The sequence below is a fragment of the Hypomesus nipponensis genome, chromosome 13, assembly GCF_054491055.1.
Source record: "Hypomesus nipponensis isolate SF chromosome 13, ASM5449105v1, whole genome shotgun sequence".
NCBI classification, from domain to species: Eukaryota; Metazoa; Chordata; class Actinopteri; order Osmeriformes; family Osmeridae; genus Hypomesus; species Hypomesus nipponensis.
In genome coordinates this window covers 18,408,062-18,427,150 of record NC_140373.1, presented here as the reverse complement: position 1 = coordinate 18,427,150, position 19,089 = coordinate 18,408,062, and the positions used below count along the sequence as shown (strand labels likewise).

General features: G+C 44.6%; 2 protein-coding genes across 2 annotated transcripts; both read left to right on the top strand.

The window, feature by feature from the left end:
- Positions 1-13,773: 13,773 nt before the first annotated feature.
- Positions 13,774-15,908, top strand: LOC146260526 (serine/threonine-protein kinase pim-2-like; the record flags this gene model as incomplete). Its single annotated transcript, XM_084670571.1, has 7 exons — positions 13,774-13,922; positions 14,162-14,256; positions 14,371-14,418; positions 14,570-14,839; positions 14,976-15,153; positions 15,363-15,542; positions 15,703-15,908. Coding segments are annotated over exons 1-7 (981 nt in total), but the record flags the coding sequence as incomplete, so codon positions are not given.
- Positions 15,909-15,913: 5 nt separating this feature from the next.
- Positions 15,914-17,523, top strand: LOC146260525 (uncharacterized). The gene is made up of 3 exons (XM_084670186.1): positions 15,914-16,072; positions 16,320-16,389; positions 16,492-17,523. Exons 1-3 carry the CDS (start codon positions 16,045-16,047, stop codon positions 16,976-16,978), a joined length of 585 nt encoding a protein of 194 aa, XP_084526312.1. The 5' UTR covers positions 15,914-16,044; the 3' UTR covers positions 16,979-17,523.
- The last annotated feature ends 1,566 nt before the right edge of the window (positions 17,524-19,089 follow it).

Sequence of the window (19,089 nt, the reverse complement as noted above, 5' to 3'; positions counted from 1 at the left end):
GACTAGTAGGATATGTAATCAATCACTCAGAGGCTCCGCTAAATTCCTTTGGAGCGTGGAGACCCACTGTAAGTGACTCAGAGGCCTTAAGTTAAAACCTACTCCAAAAGTCTATGTTTATAATCAGTTAGCCGCATCAACCAGACTAGATCAAAGTTTTCACCGCCGTAGCTTGATATATACGTTTCAAGGAGAACAATAAACTTCAAAAATGCACAATAATAGTTTATTATCTAAATTGTAAGATAATCAATACAATGATAATGAAATATCATCAAATACAAAACATACCTTCAGAGCAATGGTTAACAAAGGTATTCACAATGAGAACTAGGCGCCTAACGCACCGGGGCTGTATCGTAAACAGAACTCCAAGTGATTGGTAAAAACTTCTTCCTATATACACCCAAACCTGACTAAAATGGGGACATCGGCCATATGACTGAAAAGTTGTCTAATGCATACAAATTCAAATTGGATCATTAATCAAGGCTGCAGTAGACCAACTGGTTCCCTTGCAAGACAAGGGAATATGTTAAACACATGTTGGTCTGCTGCAGGCACAAACTCTGTAAACCCTGTACATGTACATGCTATTACTAGAATGTAATACCTAAAATAAGAAACAAAAGCATATCAAACATGACATTAAAAGCTATTTAGACTTATATTTACAAGAACACAACTTTTAATGATAAAAAAATGTCTTCCTCGGCCCACCTTCCTCTTCAACGGTTGAGATCACCTCTCCAGAAGTGTTTCATTAAGGTGTGATTGTCTTTTTAGCATTCATGCCAATCAACAACTGTCCCAGATGAGTGTCTGGGTGACCAGTGACAAAGGGGCTACCAAAACAGCCCTACATCCCCCTCTAGTTATTGTAGTCAGGGATAGTGCACTATAAACCATTTACATGCATAATCCCATCCACAAATGGAAACAATGACAGTTGAAATCTAATTAAATTATAATGATTTTGAAATGTCTGACATAATTCCGCTTTTAATAGCCAACATAATGATGTGGAAATCTCAGAAGTTCCTCAGATAGGAGTGGATCAAAAATAGGGTCAAGTCTCAAAGTTTAGTTCTCAAGTCCAATGAGGCGGCTTGATGGTATTTATTCAGGCAGATGGTTGGATACAAGTATACACTGTTACAGATGAAAAAAGCACCCAATTCTCCCCAACACTTGGTAATATAGGCATAATATTTGGCGCACACCCCTTGTCCCAAGAGATAAGATGCAATATGGAACCTTCTAGAAGCTTCTGGAAGATGAAGTCACCCATCCCTTTCCTGCGTGCGCAGCCTCAACCTTGGCTTAGGGGCTAATTTCACCTCTAACACAGTGTCCTGAAGTAGCATGGTCCCCAAAATCTCCACTATCCTCGCCCCCAACCATGTTGTTCTCGCAAACCTTCCTGCACCCTACTCAGCCCCCTCCTCACTTGACGTCACTGCTCCCACCCTTGGGAGTTAGAAGCTCCTCAGTTTCTACTGAGAACAGCTGGAAAGCCTCAATAACCATAGCAACCCCTGCTCAGGGATGGATTAACGAACGGGCCTACCGGGCCCAGGACCAGGCCCAGAGGCCCATGAGCTCAGGGGGCCCCCAGGCCTGTGCCTTTGCGTGAAGTCACTGTTATTAACTTTGTATGGATATGATAATATAACACAATGCGCTGTAGCTGGTATATGCGAAGCTTAAGTCATTCATGTCATTAACAGTCCCACTGAAAAATTAAAGAATAGCCTAAACATTCACTTTGAAGATGTCACAAGATGTGTACAACTCTAGGGTTACAACTATCAAATATTTTTGGAATATAAACATTGTTTATTTAGTTGATTACTCGAGTACTTTTGCGTTTTTAAACAACAATGGCCACGTTTCCCAGATTTGTTAAGAAGCTCTTAATGCTAATAGCTTCTTAGGAGCGTTCTAAGAGCGTTCTGGGAAATGCGGCCAATATTAATATATATATATATATATATATATAGGCTATATTTTTTTGCGGGGAGTGGGGGGGCCCTTGACACGTCCAGGCCCAGGGGCCCGTGGTTTCTTAATCCGTCCGTGCCCCTGCTCCCTTGTCTCTAACTGGTCCAACTTAAGCAGAGTGTTCCCATAACAAGATAAGCATACTGAAGAGATCCTTCCATATGAGACAGCCTTGTCACACACCCTTGGCCCACTCCTGTCTTCAGTGGCAGACCTAATGTCTGCCATTACATTCCATCCTGCTCAGACAGGCCTTCTCCTAACATGGGCTTCAGTGTGACTCCATCTATCCTTAATACCCTACCATACATGAATTCAGCTCTGCCATACAATAATCAGCTCGCCACAAGAGACCCCCCTCTGGGGGTTATTAACCCCCAAACCAACTAAGGGAATGATTATTGGCACTGAACATACTATCCAAACCATTAACATTGAATACAAGCCAACATAAATGAGTATAGAAAATAATAAAGTCGGATATATGGAAATAGCACTGTAGGCTAACCAGCACTAGACATTGAATATAATGTGTCATGATTTTAACAAAATAATGCTTGGGTATAAACAACCCTAACTTGTATGACCAAAATATCTGTGGTGTACAGAGCATCATTTGTTTAACATGATGCTCAGGTGCTAACTAAAAAATCCTTGTAAGGGATATGTGGTTATAAGCTGAGTAAGCAAAATAAACCTTCTGAAAAATCCCTTCGGATGTAACTCAAACAGATAGTTTTTTCACGTCCATAAGTCCAGTCGTATGTTACTCAACAGAACCCAACATGAAACGGTTAATGAATAGGGTATTTCAACAATTGTCTCCATGCACACAACACTCCAATAGCATCATGCACACAATGAACACAGATTGATAACAACCCTCAGTTCTATATGAATTGTACTTATTTCACTCAGGATTTCTGGACTAAAATCCCAATGGCTCCAACACCATCTCTCTTGGGCAAAACCGTGAAATCTTGACACAGAGAAAAGCAATCCTTCTCATCATTTCATTGTACAATACAAATGAATGTTGTGATCTGCAACATTGACCACTCGATGTATGTGTGGTGCATTTTGAAATCAAAGAAACCATAAAACAATCAAAAGGGGACATCATGCGTAACCTGATCTCGCCGTGTCAATGGAGGGACTCTGCTTAGACTTCACCCCCCTCAGGGGCCCGATTGACCTCTTCAGTCCTACCCCCTTCTTTTTCAGTTGTCAAGGGGATGAGACAGAGATCTGTACAGTAGTTGGGGAACACTTATCCGGGACAGAATCAGCGTAATACATGGGGTGAACCACTGTCACGTGGGAGGTAAGTTGTGAGGTCACAAGGACTTCAATCTCAGCCCTGACCCCTCCCCTCTCTTACTCCATTCGCCGCGCTGGGAAGGTCATAGAAATTCGGATACACTGGGGCGTCCAGGTCTGTGAGAAAGTCAGAGTTAGTTTTGTACTCCATGTCGTGAATCACAGCTAAGGTCGAGGGGCGTTGTGAGACCAGCGGAGATCGGACTGTAGGAATGCAATAACTTGACCAGCATTATCACTATCCCTATACCTTAAACAGATCAACACAGCTACCCCCATTTTTGGCAAACTGAAATCTCAATTTTTCCCCACTTCTTCTCCCAGGAAGAGAAAATCCTTCCCATGGCTGGAATCCTGTCCGAATGATTTCAGTTTGGTCATGATCAGTGTGAAACTGTCATGTGGAGCAGTGGGATCAGGTATATAAATGCAGCATACTCACCGAGTGCCAGTAGTGCATTATCTGTGTAGTTCATAACCCTCTACTGACCGTAGACGAGGCATAACCCATACAGCGTTCTTTGTCTATGGCGATCCCTGGAAGAATGGATTAAACCATTTCTGGCCCTAACCTCTTCAGGGATCCCTTGGGCTGCTTATTGCCTGACTTACTATGCCTAAGATGTTAGGCTCGTTTTAAACCGCTGGGCCATCGGATGGTTTGTCAGGGGTTCGTTCAACTTTAAAGCATCCGATAACAACTTTCACACCTCTATTAGCAGGTTTAAAGTTACAAGTAATTGCTGTCACTGATGAAATTATTTTGGTTCATAAAAACATTGCTGTGCATTCCATCTTCCATTACAATCCCCTCGTTCTCACTAACCTCCACCTCATCCTCCAGCCACAACGTGGGAGGAGAATGGTCAAGCTATAGGGAAGTTGATGGCCAGGAACTCAGAAGTTGAGTCTCCGCTCTCTCAGCTGGCACCAGCTCAAGTGAGTCATTTGTTGACCTTAAAGGGGGACTAGTCACTAGTCATCAGGCAGTTGTCTCCTTAGCCCACATGGCCTCCAGCAGTTGCATTGTCCGGTCTGCAGGCAGAGACTGATAGTGTCTCCGACCTTCACTGTGCCTCGGCCCTCCAGCAGAGATGTCCCCAGATTCAGCACAAATCTGGGTCCTGCACCTTGGTCCTCCTATCAACTTATACGTCTGGGATTTTTTAAACGCTTGGAATAAACAGTCATTGGTTATTCCTTTCCCCAATAGTGGCTTCATGCGACTTATTATTGTTAAAAATCCATTTTAAATGTTTTACCTTAATTTTTTACTTAACAAATCCTATTTCGCTTTACTTTCCTCTTATAATATACCTCCTCCATTATGCACAGTCCTAGCCATGCGCACGGAAGATTATAAGAGACCATAAATCAACAATTAATCCTTCCCTAAATTCTCCATATGTTGTTAGGTCCTCGGACCGCCCCCCTCTGACCCGATAACTGTCCCACAGCTATAGTTGCTGGTTCACAACCCTCAACAGAGTTAACTCCGCAGTCAATTCTACACCTGTCATCATGACAGCAGGGACGGAGGCCCTCACTGCCCATTTTCCCAACTCTGCCATGTTGTTACCAATAGTCTCTAAAATGTTAACTCTTTGCTAGCCTTGCACCTTACCACAACTATGTTGTGGTAACATGGCCGAGATTTAGAGAAATAGCCCCGGGCATGGTGTTGTATGGGGATCCAACAATTAATATGCATCGCTGGTTTCCCAGAGGGATCCAACCATGTGACACACCCTATGGCAGAATTGGCTAACATAGCTACTGTCTTGCCTTGAGCCAATTTACATGCTTTGGTTAGCGCACCTCCTCCACTGACTGGAGCACTGTTGAGAACATGGTTCAGATAATAGCGTGATCGGTACCCTCTCTTCATGCATCTGCACCACTGCAAAGCCAGCTTCCAGCCTCCCTGATTCTCTGTAACAGGAACCATCTATAACAAAATGTAATCAACACAGGCAAGCGGTTCTATACTCAGGTCGGATCTTTATTTAGTATACTCTGTGACCTGTGTTTCACAATCATGAGGCTCATCCCCATGCGGAAATGGGATGCTCTCTGCTGGATTTACAGTGGTGTATGCTCCTATCATTACATCAGGGTACCTCCACATAACGGAGTATGCTTTAATGCTCAGTTTGGTTAGTACAAGTTTCACCCCTCTTGATAAAGCCCGTCAACTGATGTGTATGCATCGTTATCCCATGCCCCATAATGATGATAGTGGCTTTCTTATACACTTACTTGAGAAAGCCCTAAACCTTTAGCCTTCTGATATCATGGTGGGAACCTCCTCTCTACTCTGACAATACTACAGATTATTGAGCTACGGGTTGCTTCCTACCCCCCTCCCCTGATACCTGCGTGAACATAACAGTGACATAGTGCTGGCAGTTTAATACATACAAATGGAAGGGTTGGGTGTAGTCGGGTACGGTCACTGCAGGTGCCTGGTGTACGAATGCCTCCTCGCCCCTCGCCAGTCCAGGTCAATTTGGTCAATAGCAGGGTAATGCCTGCTTTCACGATCATGTCTTATAATGGTGCCACCTTGCTCTGGTGCTAGTTCCAAATCCTCTCGCCAGGTGCTCCTTTCTTATAGTCTCTTTACGGAGGTGTTTATTTATAAATTCAGATTTCCGGGTGATGGGGCCTTTGGGGACACTTAGGGACTGAACTCAAAAGGAGCATGTAAATATACATAAGAAGGGTGTTGGAGAAAGTACTTTGGTCATCGCGGTACATTTTAGCAAACTCGGTGCGTGAGTTGGATGCTACTGTCTCAAGTACATCTGAGTGAGCTTTCTCACTTCACTTCTGGCCTTTTCCAATGTCTTTGCCTCCTGCTCTCTGAACTTTTCTATAGCATGGACCACATGATCAGAGAATTTAGCAGAAGTCATAGATGTCAGACCCACTACCTCATCCAGTCTCCCTTTCACCTGGGCTGGGAGCTTGTTGATCACACTCTCTGAACATTTGTCTCTGGAGTGCATCCTTCTCTGGGCTGTCTCCCAGCTTAGTTCTCCATATCTTCATGGTTTTAGCAATGTGAGCTGAGGGAGTTTCAGTGTCTCCCAGGAGCTCACCTGAGTGGGGAATTTGTCCCTACGATGTTGCCACAGTCCTGGACGGTAGGCATTGAACAGATCACCATCATGTGACTGCTTGAGGGTCAACCGGTGGAGTGGGCTCCCCTCGAGCATCTCCCTCGTGTCCCCCACTCCTAAGCTCTTGCTCAGGATGGCCTTGATGTCACCAATGGCCAGCAGCCGTCCTACTGTCTCTTCATCAAACGCATATATCCACCTCCCAGCCCCTTCTCTCAGGTCTGGGATCCACCCCGTCAATCCAACCAAGTCCATGTGTGCCCAGGGAGTGTAGTGGAGGCCCCTTCCCTTGACCAGGACAGGCACTTGATACTGGACTGGTGGTCTGACATTTCTCCATGGCCCCAGACGCTTGGTTTCCTCTTCATCAGTACTGGAGTCTTCTGTATGGTCACTTTCTAAACCTGTCTTTCCCTGGAGCCCCCCCTTCCGCATGTCTTTTTAGTGCGGGGGCGTTCAGCTTCTTTCAGCTCAGCTCTGACATGAGCATAAGCTCCCTTACTAACCCTCACTCATCATTATCAAAGTCACTGGGCGTGGCATCTTCTAGGTCAGAGACAGTAATTTCTCTGACTTTGCCACTGAACTTGGCCTCTTGGCTCTAGCCCCCGTACGACCATCTGCGGCCTTCATGGTGACAGCTTCTTTGGGGCTGTGGGAGTAAGTAATGTCTTAGGGTCCTGAAGGCTCTTTCAACAGGCCTTGATGGAGGCTCTGTAGTTTTCATTCCCCCCACCTCCACCCTCCTTGAACGCACACACCAGCAGTGCGTGTGTGCTGTTAAGAAGTGGCATACAATAGTTAATCTCACCCAGGGTCTTATACCTCAAAACATTCACTTTAGTTTTCCTGTATTCAGAAAAACGACTGCTACTGCTGCTACGGCTGCTACTTTGTCACTCTGCAAGTAACTCTACTTGTTACTCTTAGACGTATCTGACTCCATGTTTACAAAAAGACAAAAACCTGCTCCATTCACATCCTACCGATGTCAACCAAGCAATCCTGACTCACCATCCCCTCTCAGGAATGTCAACAGACCATTCCTGATAGAGTCAGGTCTTCTCACTCAAAACTTCAACTTTGCTTTTGGTTAGAGAACTCAGTCACCCTTGAGGCTGCAGTTCAAAATCCCCTGTCTTTCCCAACGTTCCAAAACACTGTGCTTAGCAAACCCTTAGAAAATAGAACAATCCAAGATAAAAAAATAAAAAGAAAGAGAGAAAGAGAATTTTGACATGTTCTTCCTCTGCTGGCCCATGTCAGAGACCAGCAGCAGGGGAACTCGTCACCCGGATTTCATGGGAAACTAGACATGTTGGTTTTTGAGGACGGGTCTGCCCGAGGAGCGAGCGACACTGTGCCCAATGCCGGGTCTACTCATGGTGGTTTAGTCGGGCAGTTGGCCTAGCTGGCAGCGGCTGCACCCTAATGATGCACGACTCCCCGGATGGTTTCGGCCTAGGCCTACCTCCACCAGAGAGCTGAACCATCCACCATACTCAGCCTTCCACCCGTCCCTCACCAGTAACCCAGCCCTTGTGTCAGTTCCTCCCAAAACAGGCCTAGCCTAGCCTTCATCCCATGCTCACAGAGTGCTGACCCAGCCGGAAGAGCGTCCGCCATTGGTAAGTGCCATATGGGAGACCCCCCCATAGACTGAGCCACGCCTCATTGTGCAGGTACTCAAGCTTGACCGGACTCATTGGGATTTCTCGCCCTTCTCCAACAAAAGATAGAAGTTTGGGAGAGTGAGAGAGAAAAGGGAAAAAACAAGAAAATAACTCCAGCAAGACTAGAAACAGCAAAAGCAAGCGTGTGTGTATGTTCCTAAATAGCTTTTGTCTAAGTCCGAGACAGGGTTCCCAGAGCTGGCTTTGTTATTCCTTCTATTTTCCTTGTTCAAAGTTGCATGGTATTATACACTTTGGGCAGTCACACGTTACAAAGACCCAAACAGTGGCTATACAGCTGTGTGTGTGTGTGTTCAATGTGTATGTGTGTGTGTGAGTGGTGTGTGAGTGTATGAGTTGATGTGTATGAATGTATGTGTGTGTGGTGTGTGTGTGTAAGTGTATAAGCAAAACCAAAAAGCTTTTGCACAGCACAGCCATCAGAATTTTTTTCCAGACCAGTTCTCAAAAAATTCACATCTTACTCTTCTACCTCTCCGTAACAAACATAAAACATTTACAACACTTTTGAGTACTCACCAACATAAAAAGCCAGGTCGTTTCTCTTGAGCATGAGAAAAAACTCTCATGCTGCAGCCCTGTGGGAAAAACTTTTCCACAATCTGTCTATCCATGTTCTAAAAACACAATTTACCGGAGAGATCATTTTTCCTGCGTTTAACACCAAATTCAGACACAAATTATGATTGAAGTTTGTCTACCATGTTCTAAAAACATAATTTACCCGAGCTTCTCCTTTCCCCGTGGTTACACGTTAAAAACCAGAACCAGACAGATCAATTTTCTGAGGCAAGGGCTCTAAGCGTTTCTAGTCCCCCCCTCCCTTACAGAGGCACTGAGCTGAAAAGCCCAGTTTTCTCAGAACATGTGAGACAGCCCCTGGATTGTGTGTGTGCACAAGCAAAACATTTGACAGCTTCCATCTCATCCACAGTTCTGTCTCCCCTCCTAATCTATCTCCTCTGGCTTTTGGCCTTTATAAAAAAAACAGAGGGGCTCCCAGACTTTGTTACATTCACATACACACACATATAGACATACACAAACCCAAGACACACTTCCATCACCTGTACATTTCAAACCACCTCTCTGTGAAAAAACTTGGTCCAACTCTTAAAACGTGCTACTAAGCCCATCTCCCAAAGAATCCCGACACATTCAGTCATACCAGTTTATTCTTTACGTAGGTCCTGAAGTGTCCAAGCGTTCTCTGGATGGAAAGTAATCGGGTCGGGGTCGACAACTGATGTGGAAATCTCAGAAGTTCCTCAGATAGAAGTGGATCAAAAATAGGGTCAAGTCTCAAAGTTTAGTTCTCAAAGTTTAGTTCCAATGAGGCGGCTTGATGGTATTTATTCAGGCAGATGGTTGGATACAAGTATACACTGGTACAGATCAAAAAAGCACCAATTCTCCCCAACACCTGGTAATAATGCACCGACTGGTTACAAGCCTTCCATAGGTTCATGTTCATAAATTGAACAACTTTGGTCACCCTTTGTTCTCACAGGTAGGCTTCCATTTTAGAAATGTCATGTTCCCATTAAACGCTTGATAGAACATGAATACATCGTCATCAGGAAGAGACATATTGTTTTTGTCCTTCACTTTTTCCATTTACTTTGAACTAAAGTTAAAGGTCACAAGTTAGACAATTATTTTTAAACTTTCTGGCACCTGGGGTGCGTTTCCCGAAAGCATCGTAAGCCTAAATTGATCGTAGAGTCCATCGTACGATGGATCTTAGTTGTACGGGCCGTTTCCCGAAACCATCGTAGCTAAAGAGGCATTTGAAAATCGTCGTAGATTAACAAGAGCTCCAGACCAGTCGTAGATCGTTAAGTGCATCGTAGCACCGAGACTCAGTGGAGACACGTAGGCAGACCATGAACTACATTAGACTAATGCTGAAAGTTACTTCCGATGGAAAATAAGATTATTTTGGTTCTTTTTTCCCACCAGTTGCATTGGAACTGGGATATTTGTTAGTGAACCATAGTAGTTTAAGTGCCGAAACAAAATCAGAATCCGGTTTATTCTCAAATAAATTTAGGTTACACAAAATAATTTGATTTGGTGGGTTTGGCGCATGCAATAAACAAAGGTAGATTTAACAAACAAATGTCAGTCTTATTCAAAATACTATAACATTGAAATATGGCTGTTGTAATGTGCAATAGTAACTAGAAATGCATTAACGCAACGCGTTTACTAGTGCAATAACACAACAACAATTGAACATTGAAGATGTTTATTAGAATTATAGGGCTGGTAGCATGCCAAGCCCGGTGGATGAAGAGGCTGGTGGCACAGCCGAGCCTGACGTTGGGGAGGCTGGTAGCGAGGCCGAGCCTAGTGTCCTGTGAAGACAAGAGTGTCATTCTCTAGAATATGATCAAGACTGAATGAAGTGGGTAAGGATGGGATAGTTACTGGGCTGTAGGTGTGGTGGAAGAGTCCTTGAGGGTCACGACTGAGCAGAAGCACGAGCAGATCCCCCTGGCGTGCCTGATAGAAGCAGAGGGTGGGAGGGTAACACAACATGTGAGCATGCAGACAGGAGGAAAAGAGTGTGTATATGCGGAAACAACAGCCTACCTGGGAAGAGGGAGGTGCAGTCTAATTCTCCCGTACTTCACCATCATTGTCTTTGACAGATCAACTTCTTCAGTTGACACAGGAAGTACATCCTGTTGTGCTTTCTTGGTGAGAGAGCTGATGTTACATTTACATGTATTCATTGAGCAGACGCTTTTATCCAAAGCGCCTCTAAGAGAGGGATTAACAAAAAGTACTGGGAGAAAGAAGGTGAGAGACCCCCTGAGCACCTCTGCACATCCAGAGGGGCCTCCAGGTCTTCCCCCAGAGCTGCCCCGGCTTTTCACCCTGCCTCCTGGCTGGCCTCCAGAACTGCCCTGGCCTTCGTCCCTGCCCCCCGGTCGTCCTCCCGACCTCCCCATTGTCTCTTTCTCCCCCAGTCGCCCTCCAGACGTCCCCCCCCCCCCCCCCTCCCCAAAAAAAAATTCAGGAGAGAGGAGGATATCTCCCTGAGGATCAGGTCAAGGTGAGTGTGTTCACAAGTTCATACTCACAAACCCGTGTCTGGAATAATACAAAATCCTGTAGAAAACAATTACAGATCACAGAGCACAGACCCTGGATCCAGAAAAGCTGTCAAAGGAAGGTTGGAACAAGGTTCTTATGGAGCCAGCTGAACACCGGATTGGATGGGAACAGACGTGTGAATGATGTTGAACAGAGATGAATGAAGCTGAAAAGTCCATGGAAAATGGACACCTGAATGAATGATGCTAGTGTGGAGAAACAGAAGGGAAGACCAACACACCGCTACATACATACATACAGTACAGGTATGTTCCTATGGTGTACGTAACACCAGGAGAGAGGAAGACATCTTCTAGAGGATCAAGTCAAAGATATCTCCCTGGGATTTCCAAGCCGTAAGACATTCATCCACACGCAGGAAACTACATGCACACTCACCCGAGACACACATTGTCTTTATCTAGCTGACCACAATCCCCTCCACTCCTCTCATATTCTCTGCTATCTGTCTTTCTCTCTTTCCTTTTCTCTCTTCAGATCAGGTTCAAATATGAACCTACAGAAGGAGACGGTTTGGCAAAGACCTGCCCACTCTGGAGGGAATTCTGCTCCACCCTTGGCTGCAGTGGTCCAGCCCCTCCCCTTCACCTCTGGGAACACACCATGGGTCGGTGTGCAGCTCATCCACTGCCTCACCACCACAGACCACCTGGGAGAGAAGAACACACATTTTTTTCAAACCTCCCAAGCATATTTACTATACACTAAATAAACAATACATTATATGCTTAACTAGTCTGTTTATTTCTAGGAATTTAAATGTCCAAATACTGATTTCAAGTGATCTTCTGTCCTTTTTAGCTCATACTAGAATAGTGCCCATGTCTGTGATGCAGACGGTGATTGAGATGTTGATCATTTAATTTGATGACACACAGGCAGCCATTATCAAGTGATCTGTTGCAGTGCTTGTCACCGCTCTCGCTACTGCAGTGTCAATCTGATATGACAGATTTCAAAAGATATTACAGATTGCAAAACTTTTCTACAGATGCAAATATTTCCTACAGATGCTAAATATGTTTGGCCCTTATTTGATAACATACTGCACAGGCCAACCTCAGAGCCATAGTTTCTTCAGAGCCAACTCATTGCGATACTATGAATCTTACATTGTCAGTATTTATGCAGTGCCCGTGATGTCAGACTGAAGAACTCCTTGCCACAACCCACCTCTGCAGAGTGCATCAGTGTCGGACAGGGTCTGGATCGTTTTTAATATTTTAAACCTTTATGTTAATATTCCCTGTTGTCACAATCATGATGTCAACCCCCTCTTGCAAATTCTGCGGAAACGATTGGAAATGTTTAGATTTGATTTTATTCTCCTAATTTAGGCTCTATTAGCATGTAGCCTCAACAGAAAAAAACTAAATGTCAAATGAATGTCTTTTGTGAAAGAAACACCTCATGTGTCAACACAATCATCACATGTTAAATACAATTTGTCTGAGCAGGTGGTTTTCTTTTTTCAATATTGCACCCTATTTAGTCCCACTTCTCACACCACAAGTATATCCGATGGGCCTGGATTGTAGGTGGCCTATATTATTTTCATTTCCTTTTATTTTATCTAACCTGATTTTGATGTAAATTCCTTGTGGACAGTATTGGATTTGCCATGTGCCTTGGGGCACACGGTTGACACTATGTCATTATGACATCATAATAGATTTAATGACATCAGCATACAGTTCCACAAAGCTGTACATGTGCATCATTTTAAAACCACCAGGATCATTGCTGCAAACTTTTTGAAGTAGTCTACATTTCTAGTCAATTTTCTTATGAACTTACTAGATAATAATTATTCAACGATAACCTTACAAATCAATGCACTCTCCCACCTCAAAATGAGTGAGTATTACAATATTAACTGTTGTAGTAATGCCTTCAAATATTGTACAACATCATCACATGTCACCCCCGTCTGATTTACACTCTGCCATGTCACATTTAGTGCTTGTACATTATTAGAAAACACTAAGCACCATTTTTATACATCATATCATTAAAATGACTTGAAAACCACAAAAACACGATAACTTCACTATGAATGTCAAGTCCGTCATCGCCCCGTCACCACCATCAGACTAAAATATGAACTATTTTAGGTTTTAGGTGTCTGATAGTGTTGACACAAAGTGTCAAGGTAAAAAAAACTTTGATAAAAAGAGAAAGGTTGGGAGGTTGTATCAAAGAGTAGCTAAGGATCTTAGTACATGTTAAATACATTGGCTACTCATTTGTCTGAGAAAAGGGTTTTATGTAAATAAATAGTGCACCTTGTTTATTCCCACTTCTCATGGCACACCCATTGAACTAATATATTCTATGGAGCTGGATTGTAGGGTACCTATATGATTGTTTTATGTTTTACAATGTTATCTAACCTGATGTGAATGTCACTTTCTTGGGGATTTTATTGAATTTCCCATGTTTCAAGAGGCACAAGGCTAATCCTAAATATTTGACATCATAATGATTCCACGACAACAGCATGCCATTCTACAAAAAACTACGTCTGCATTTTACGATCTCACTGCAGATCAATGCTACATTGCTTTTAAAAAGTCAAATGTTAATTAACTCAATAGATAGTAATGATATCAAAATAACGTGTATATCAATGCACTCCCACCTTGAAACATGAGTGAGTATGACCATATTGACTGCTGTAGTATTTTTTTTCAAATGCCTTAGAATATTGTAGAACACAAAACATTCAATTAAATGACTATAGGTACATAGTGATGCATATAGTAACAACATAGTTAAAGACGATAGCTAAGGTAGCTAGATTTAAACATACATAATAATAAAGACAGAAAAACTGAGATAGATGGATAGGCAAAAATATTCATTATTCATGAATGTGTGTGTACTCTCTAGGGTCGTTTGAGGAGAAGTACGTGGAACTGAGCTGTCTGGGCCAAGGTGGCTTTGGCTCAGTCTTCGCTGGACTCCGTATAGATGACAATCTGCCTGTAAGAATGACATAACACAAACATAGAAAAATATACACATACTCACACACAGAGCAGTATATCATTTTTATAAATCAACATGTTGTATTTCGCCCCACCCATCTCTTTCGATAGGTGGCAGTCAAGCATGTTCCCATTGATAAGGTGATCAATACAACTGTGGTGAGTGGACCAATCCCCCTTTTACAATTCATGTATTCCATTTTAGATTCTCATTCTGAATTACCTGTCATCTAAAACTAGTCTTCAAAACAGATAACATCCCTATTGCAGCATGAACTCTAACTGGTTGTCTGTGTTCTCTGTGTTTAAGACCCTGCGTGGGAAGCTCCGCCAGCTCCCCCTGGAGGTGGTGCTCCTACTGATTGTAGGACAGGGTGGGGCAGACATGGCTGAGAAGGCCAGGAGTGAGGGGGTGAGGGGTGAGGCCAGGTTTGGAGACGGTCAGGCCGCAGTGGAGCTGCTGGACTGGTACGAGCTGGACCAAGAGCTCATTATAGTTCTGGAGAGGCCTGTACCCGCCGTGGAACTGTTTGACTATATCCAGGAGAGAGGAGGATATCTCCCAGAGGATCAGGCCAAGGTGAGTGTGTGCAGACAAGCTCGTCGCAGCCATCCACCTCCAAAGAGCTATTTGTGAAAGTCAACATTCATCACCATTTGCCCTCCCTCTCCCAACTGTCCTCCGTCTTTCTCTCGGTCTCTTTCTCTTTCTGTAGATCATCCTGAGGCAGCTGGTTGAGGCCATGGTCAATTTTCACTCTTGGGGTGTCCTCCACCGAGATATTAAGCCAGAGAACCTTCTGGTCGAGACCGGATCTGCAGTTCCACGGATTAGGGTTCTGGACTTTGGCTGTGGCTGCATTATTCAAGAAGCACCCTACACCGAGTTCCTTGGTACGTTCCCTACTGTTGTATTTTCTCTGCCCCCCCCCCCCACCCCCCACAATCGATATTAAAAAGCAATATATCATCGAAGATTTACCATGATGACAAACACAAGGACTTGAGCAGAAATAAAGAAGGGACTCAGTTGCAATTGCACCCTATGGGACACACACTTCCGTGTGCGGTTTAACTAAGGTTGTTTTGTGTGTGTGTGTCAGGGACCAAAATGTACATCCCTCCTGAATGGTACCTCCATGGTTCCTACCAGGCGGTTCCGTCCGCTGTCTGGCAGCTGGGGGTACTGTTATATAACGTGCTGTCTGGGATATTCCCCTTTCGCACACCCGACCACGTCCTTCATTGTGATCCTATCCCTACCATGGATGGGTTTTCCAGCCGTAAGACACGCATCCACACGCAGACGAGAAAAATAAACATACACATTCAAACAGAGGCACACACATGTTTTCTGTCTGTATCTAACTGACCACAGTTTCCTCCACTTCTCTCATATTCTCTGCTATCTCTCTTTCTCTTTCTCTTTCATTCTCTCTCCAGAATGTAAGAACCTGCTGAAATTGTGTTTGGCAAAGTGCCCCGAAGACCGGCCTACTCTAGAGGAAGTCCTTCTCCACCCGTGGCTGCATCCAGAGGAGGAGAGGAAAGCAGGGAGACAGAAAAAGAGAAAGAGAAAGGAAAGAAGAGATGCAGAGAGCAGCAGAGGAGGGGAGAGGAAGAGGAAGAGAGTGCTGGAAGAGAGACAGGGAGTGTTTGACGGCACAGTCCCTTGAGGACTCCTCGTCTTCGTCCTCCCTCTCCCTGTCCCAGGGCAACACCAAGAGGTGTAGGGTAGATACCAGGAGCCCCGAGGTGTCCCCTAAAAACACCACTGCCACAACAATGACTCCACATGGTCCACATGGAAGAGGTAAGACACACAAACACAGACAGTCACAGCCATGCACCAGTTTAAGTTCTCCTGGTCTTCCTTGCCCCTCGTGTTTTCTGTCTGTCTCCGTGCGTGTGTGTTCTGGTCTTGGTCTCTCTCTCCAGGCTCCCTGCACTCCTGTGTCTCATTCCAATCAACCTTTCTAGAGGTTGGTAAATAACTACTTTGTTGTTTTAATCCTGTCTTGCTTTTCCCTGCTTTTGTGTCCATCCCCTACTACTGACAGTGGGATGCGGCCAAGACACGGACCCAGAGGAGAAGCAGGGCTACATGGAAAGGGAGACAGAACTTGGCAGGTCAGTGGTAAACCTCCTAAACTTTGAACCTCATCAACTGAGTTTATAGATGAAGCATTGATTCTGAGAAAGGCCATGAGTGAGTAATATTGTTCTCCCCAGGGCCCGTGCTGTGTCCACCATCCCAGAAATGAGTGATACAGCACTGCTGCCCAGAGGACCTCTGTCTGTGCTGCCCAGAGGACCTCTGTCTGTGCTGCCCAGAGGCCTGGTGCCTGTGCTGCCCAGAGGCCTGGTGCCTGTGCTTCCCAGAGTCCTGGTGCCCGTGCTGCCCAGCACCGAGCCCTCTGCTCCTCCTGAGCCCCCAGCAGAGTCCTGGTCGACTCCAGCACCCCCAGAGCTCCGTGCACATAAGAAGCCCAGCCTTGGTCACCACCACCGACCCCCTGAGCACCTCTGCACATCCAGAGGGCCCCGGCTTTTCACCCTGCCTCCTGGCCGGCCTCCAGAACTGCCCTGGCCTTCGTCCCTGCCCCCCGGTCGTCCTCCAGACCTCCCCATTGTCCCTTTCTCCCCCAGTCGCCCTCCAGACGTCCCCGTCCCCCCTCCAAAAAAAAAAAATTCAGGAGAGAGGAGGATATCTCCCTGAGGATCAGGTCAAGGTGAGTGTGTTCACAAGTTCATACTCACAAACCCGTGTCTGGAATAATACAAAATCCTGTAGAAAACAATTACAGATCACAGAGCACAGACCCTGGATCCAGAAAAGCTGTCAATGGAAGGTTTGAACAAGGTTCTTATGGAGACAGATGAACACCGGATTGGATGGGAACAGACGTGTGAATGTTGTTGAACAGAGATGAATGAAGCTGAAAAGTCCATGGAAAATGGACACCTGAATGAATGATGCTAGTGTGGAGAAACAGAAGGGAAGACCAACACACCGCTACATACATACATACAGTACAGGCATGTTCCTATGGTGTACGTAACACCAGGAGAGAGGAAGACATCTACTAGAGGATCAAGCCAAAGATATCTCACTGGGATTTCCAAGCCGTAAGACATTCATCCACACGCAGGAAACTACATGCACACTCACCCGAGACACACATTGTCTTTATCTAGCTGACCACAATCCCCTCCACTCCTCTCATATTCTCTGCTATCTGTCTTTCTCTCTTTCCTTTTCTCTCTTCAGATCAGGTTCAGATATGAACCTACAGAAGGAGGCGGTTTGGCAAAGACCTGCCCACTCTGGAGGGAATTCTGCTCCACCATTGGCTGCAGTGGTCCAGCCCCTCCCCTTCACCTCTGGGAACACACCATGGGTCGGTGTGCAGCTCATCCACTGCCTCACCACCACAGACCACCTGGGACAGAAGAACACACATTTTTTTCAAACCTCCCAAGCATATTTACTATACACTAAATAAACAATACATTATATGCTTAACTAGTCTGTTTATTTCTAGGAATTTAAATGTCCAAATACTGATTTCAAGTGATCTTCTGTCCTTTTTAGCTCATACTAGAATAGTGCCCATGTCTGTGATGCAGACGGTGATTGAGATCCTTGTAAGTTGATTCAATCATAAAACAGGCAGCCATTTTTATCAAATTATCGATCCATTGCTCGTCACGGCTCTCGCTACTGCAGTGTCAATCTGTGTTTGTTGTGTGTCGAACTTCTTCCATGTTTGAAATGTTCTATAGTACATTTCCCTAGTTAAAAATAACTTCCTCTTTCATGGTTGCTCCCGATGGGCAGGCTAGCGCCTTGCATGGCAGCTGCACCGCCGTTGGTGTTTGAGTGTGAGTCTTCCTTCCTGACGCAGAACTAATGGGACATCTCCTATCCATCCAACACAATTACAGTGATTAAAATAACACTGTCACTCGCAAATGAGTCTGAGTTAATTGTTTTCTGCTTGGCAGGGTCCTCGGGCTTATCCCACCAACACCTGACTCCCTCATGAAGTTTATGTATGGTAGCTGAACCACCCTATTCCCAGGGTCCACAGTTGGTTGGCCACTCCTTCTGTTTCTCACCCTCAATTTAACCTTAAAGGGATCATAGAATGCAAAACTGGGTTTACCTTGTCATAGTTGAATAACGACAGTTCAGTGGGTAAAATGGACATACAGAGAACTTCCCAATTCCCATTGACATCTCTTTCCTATGCAAATCTCACAATTTGAAACTGCCACTGTAAAACGGACGGTTTCCAAAAAAACACAGAGTTGACGTCAACTCGGTGGCTCCACCTTATTTGGCTCTGGTCTGTACCTTTGTCACACCCCAAATTTTACATTCAGCAAATTAATAAATGTTATGTTGCTTACAGTGCTACGAACAAACTTAATACAAAGTTATGCTTAGTCTACGACACTGAAGTGCAGGTATTACACTAGTATTACAGCTAACAGGTGCTGTTAGCCATGTTGCGTCTTTGCTCCGCAGCTTCGCTAGTTGTAAACCAACCAATCAACGCACAGTCCATCTATATATTTATGAGCATACCATAAAAGAGAGAAAACCTCTCCCATTTCATTCTAGGGCGATTTCACAGGGTTGCATCAGGGCGAATAGAACAGCACCTGGGCCATTTTCAGCCCAACCAATGTTACATACCCTATTTGGAGACCTTAGGGAACAATGTGAAATACCCGATAAAATCATTCTATGACCCCTTTAAGGTATTCTACATAAATAATGCAGTGAGGTAAACGTATCGAACTTTCAATTTTTCATTGATA

Excerpts from the sequence above, each read along its gene's own strand:
- LOC146260525 (XM_084670186.1), top strand. The coding sequence starts at position 16,045 with ATGACTCCACATGGTCCACATGGAAGAG. Across the intron at positions 16,073-16,319 it reads ACATGGTCCACATGGAAGAG|TGGGATGCGGCCAAGACACG; the intron begins GTAAGACACACA and ends TACTACTGACAG. Across the intron at positions 16,390-16,491 it reads AGGGAGACAGAACTTGGCAG|GGCCCGTGCTGTGTCCACCA; the intron begins GTCAGTGGTAAA and ends TGTTCTCCCCAG.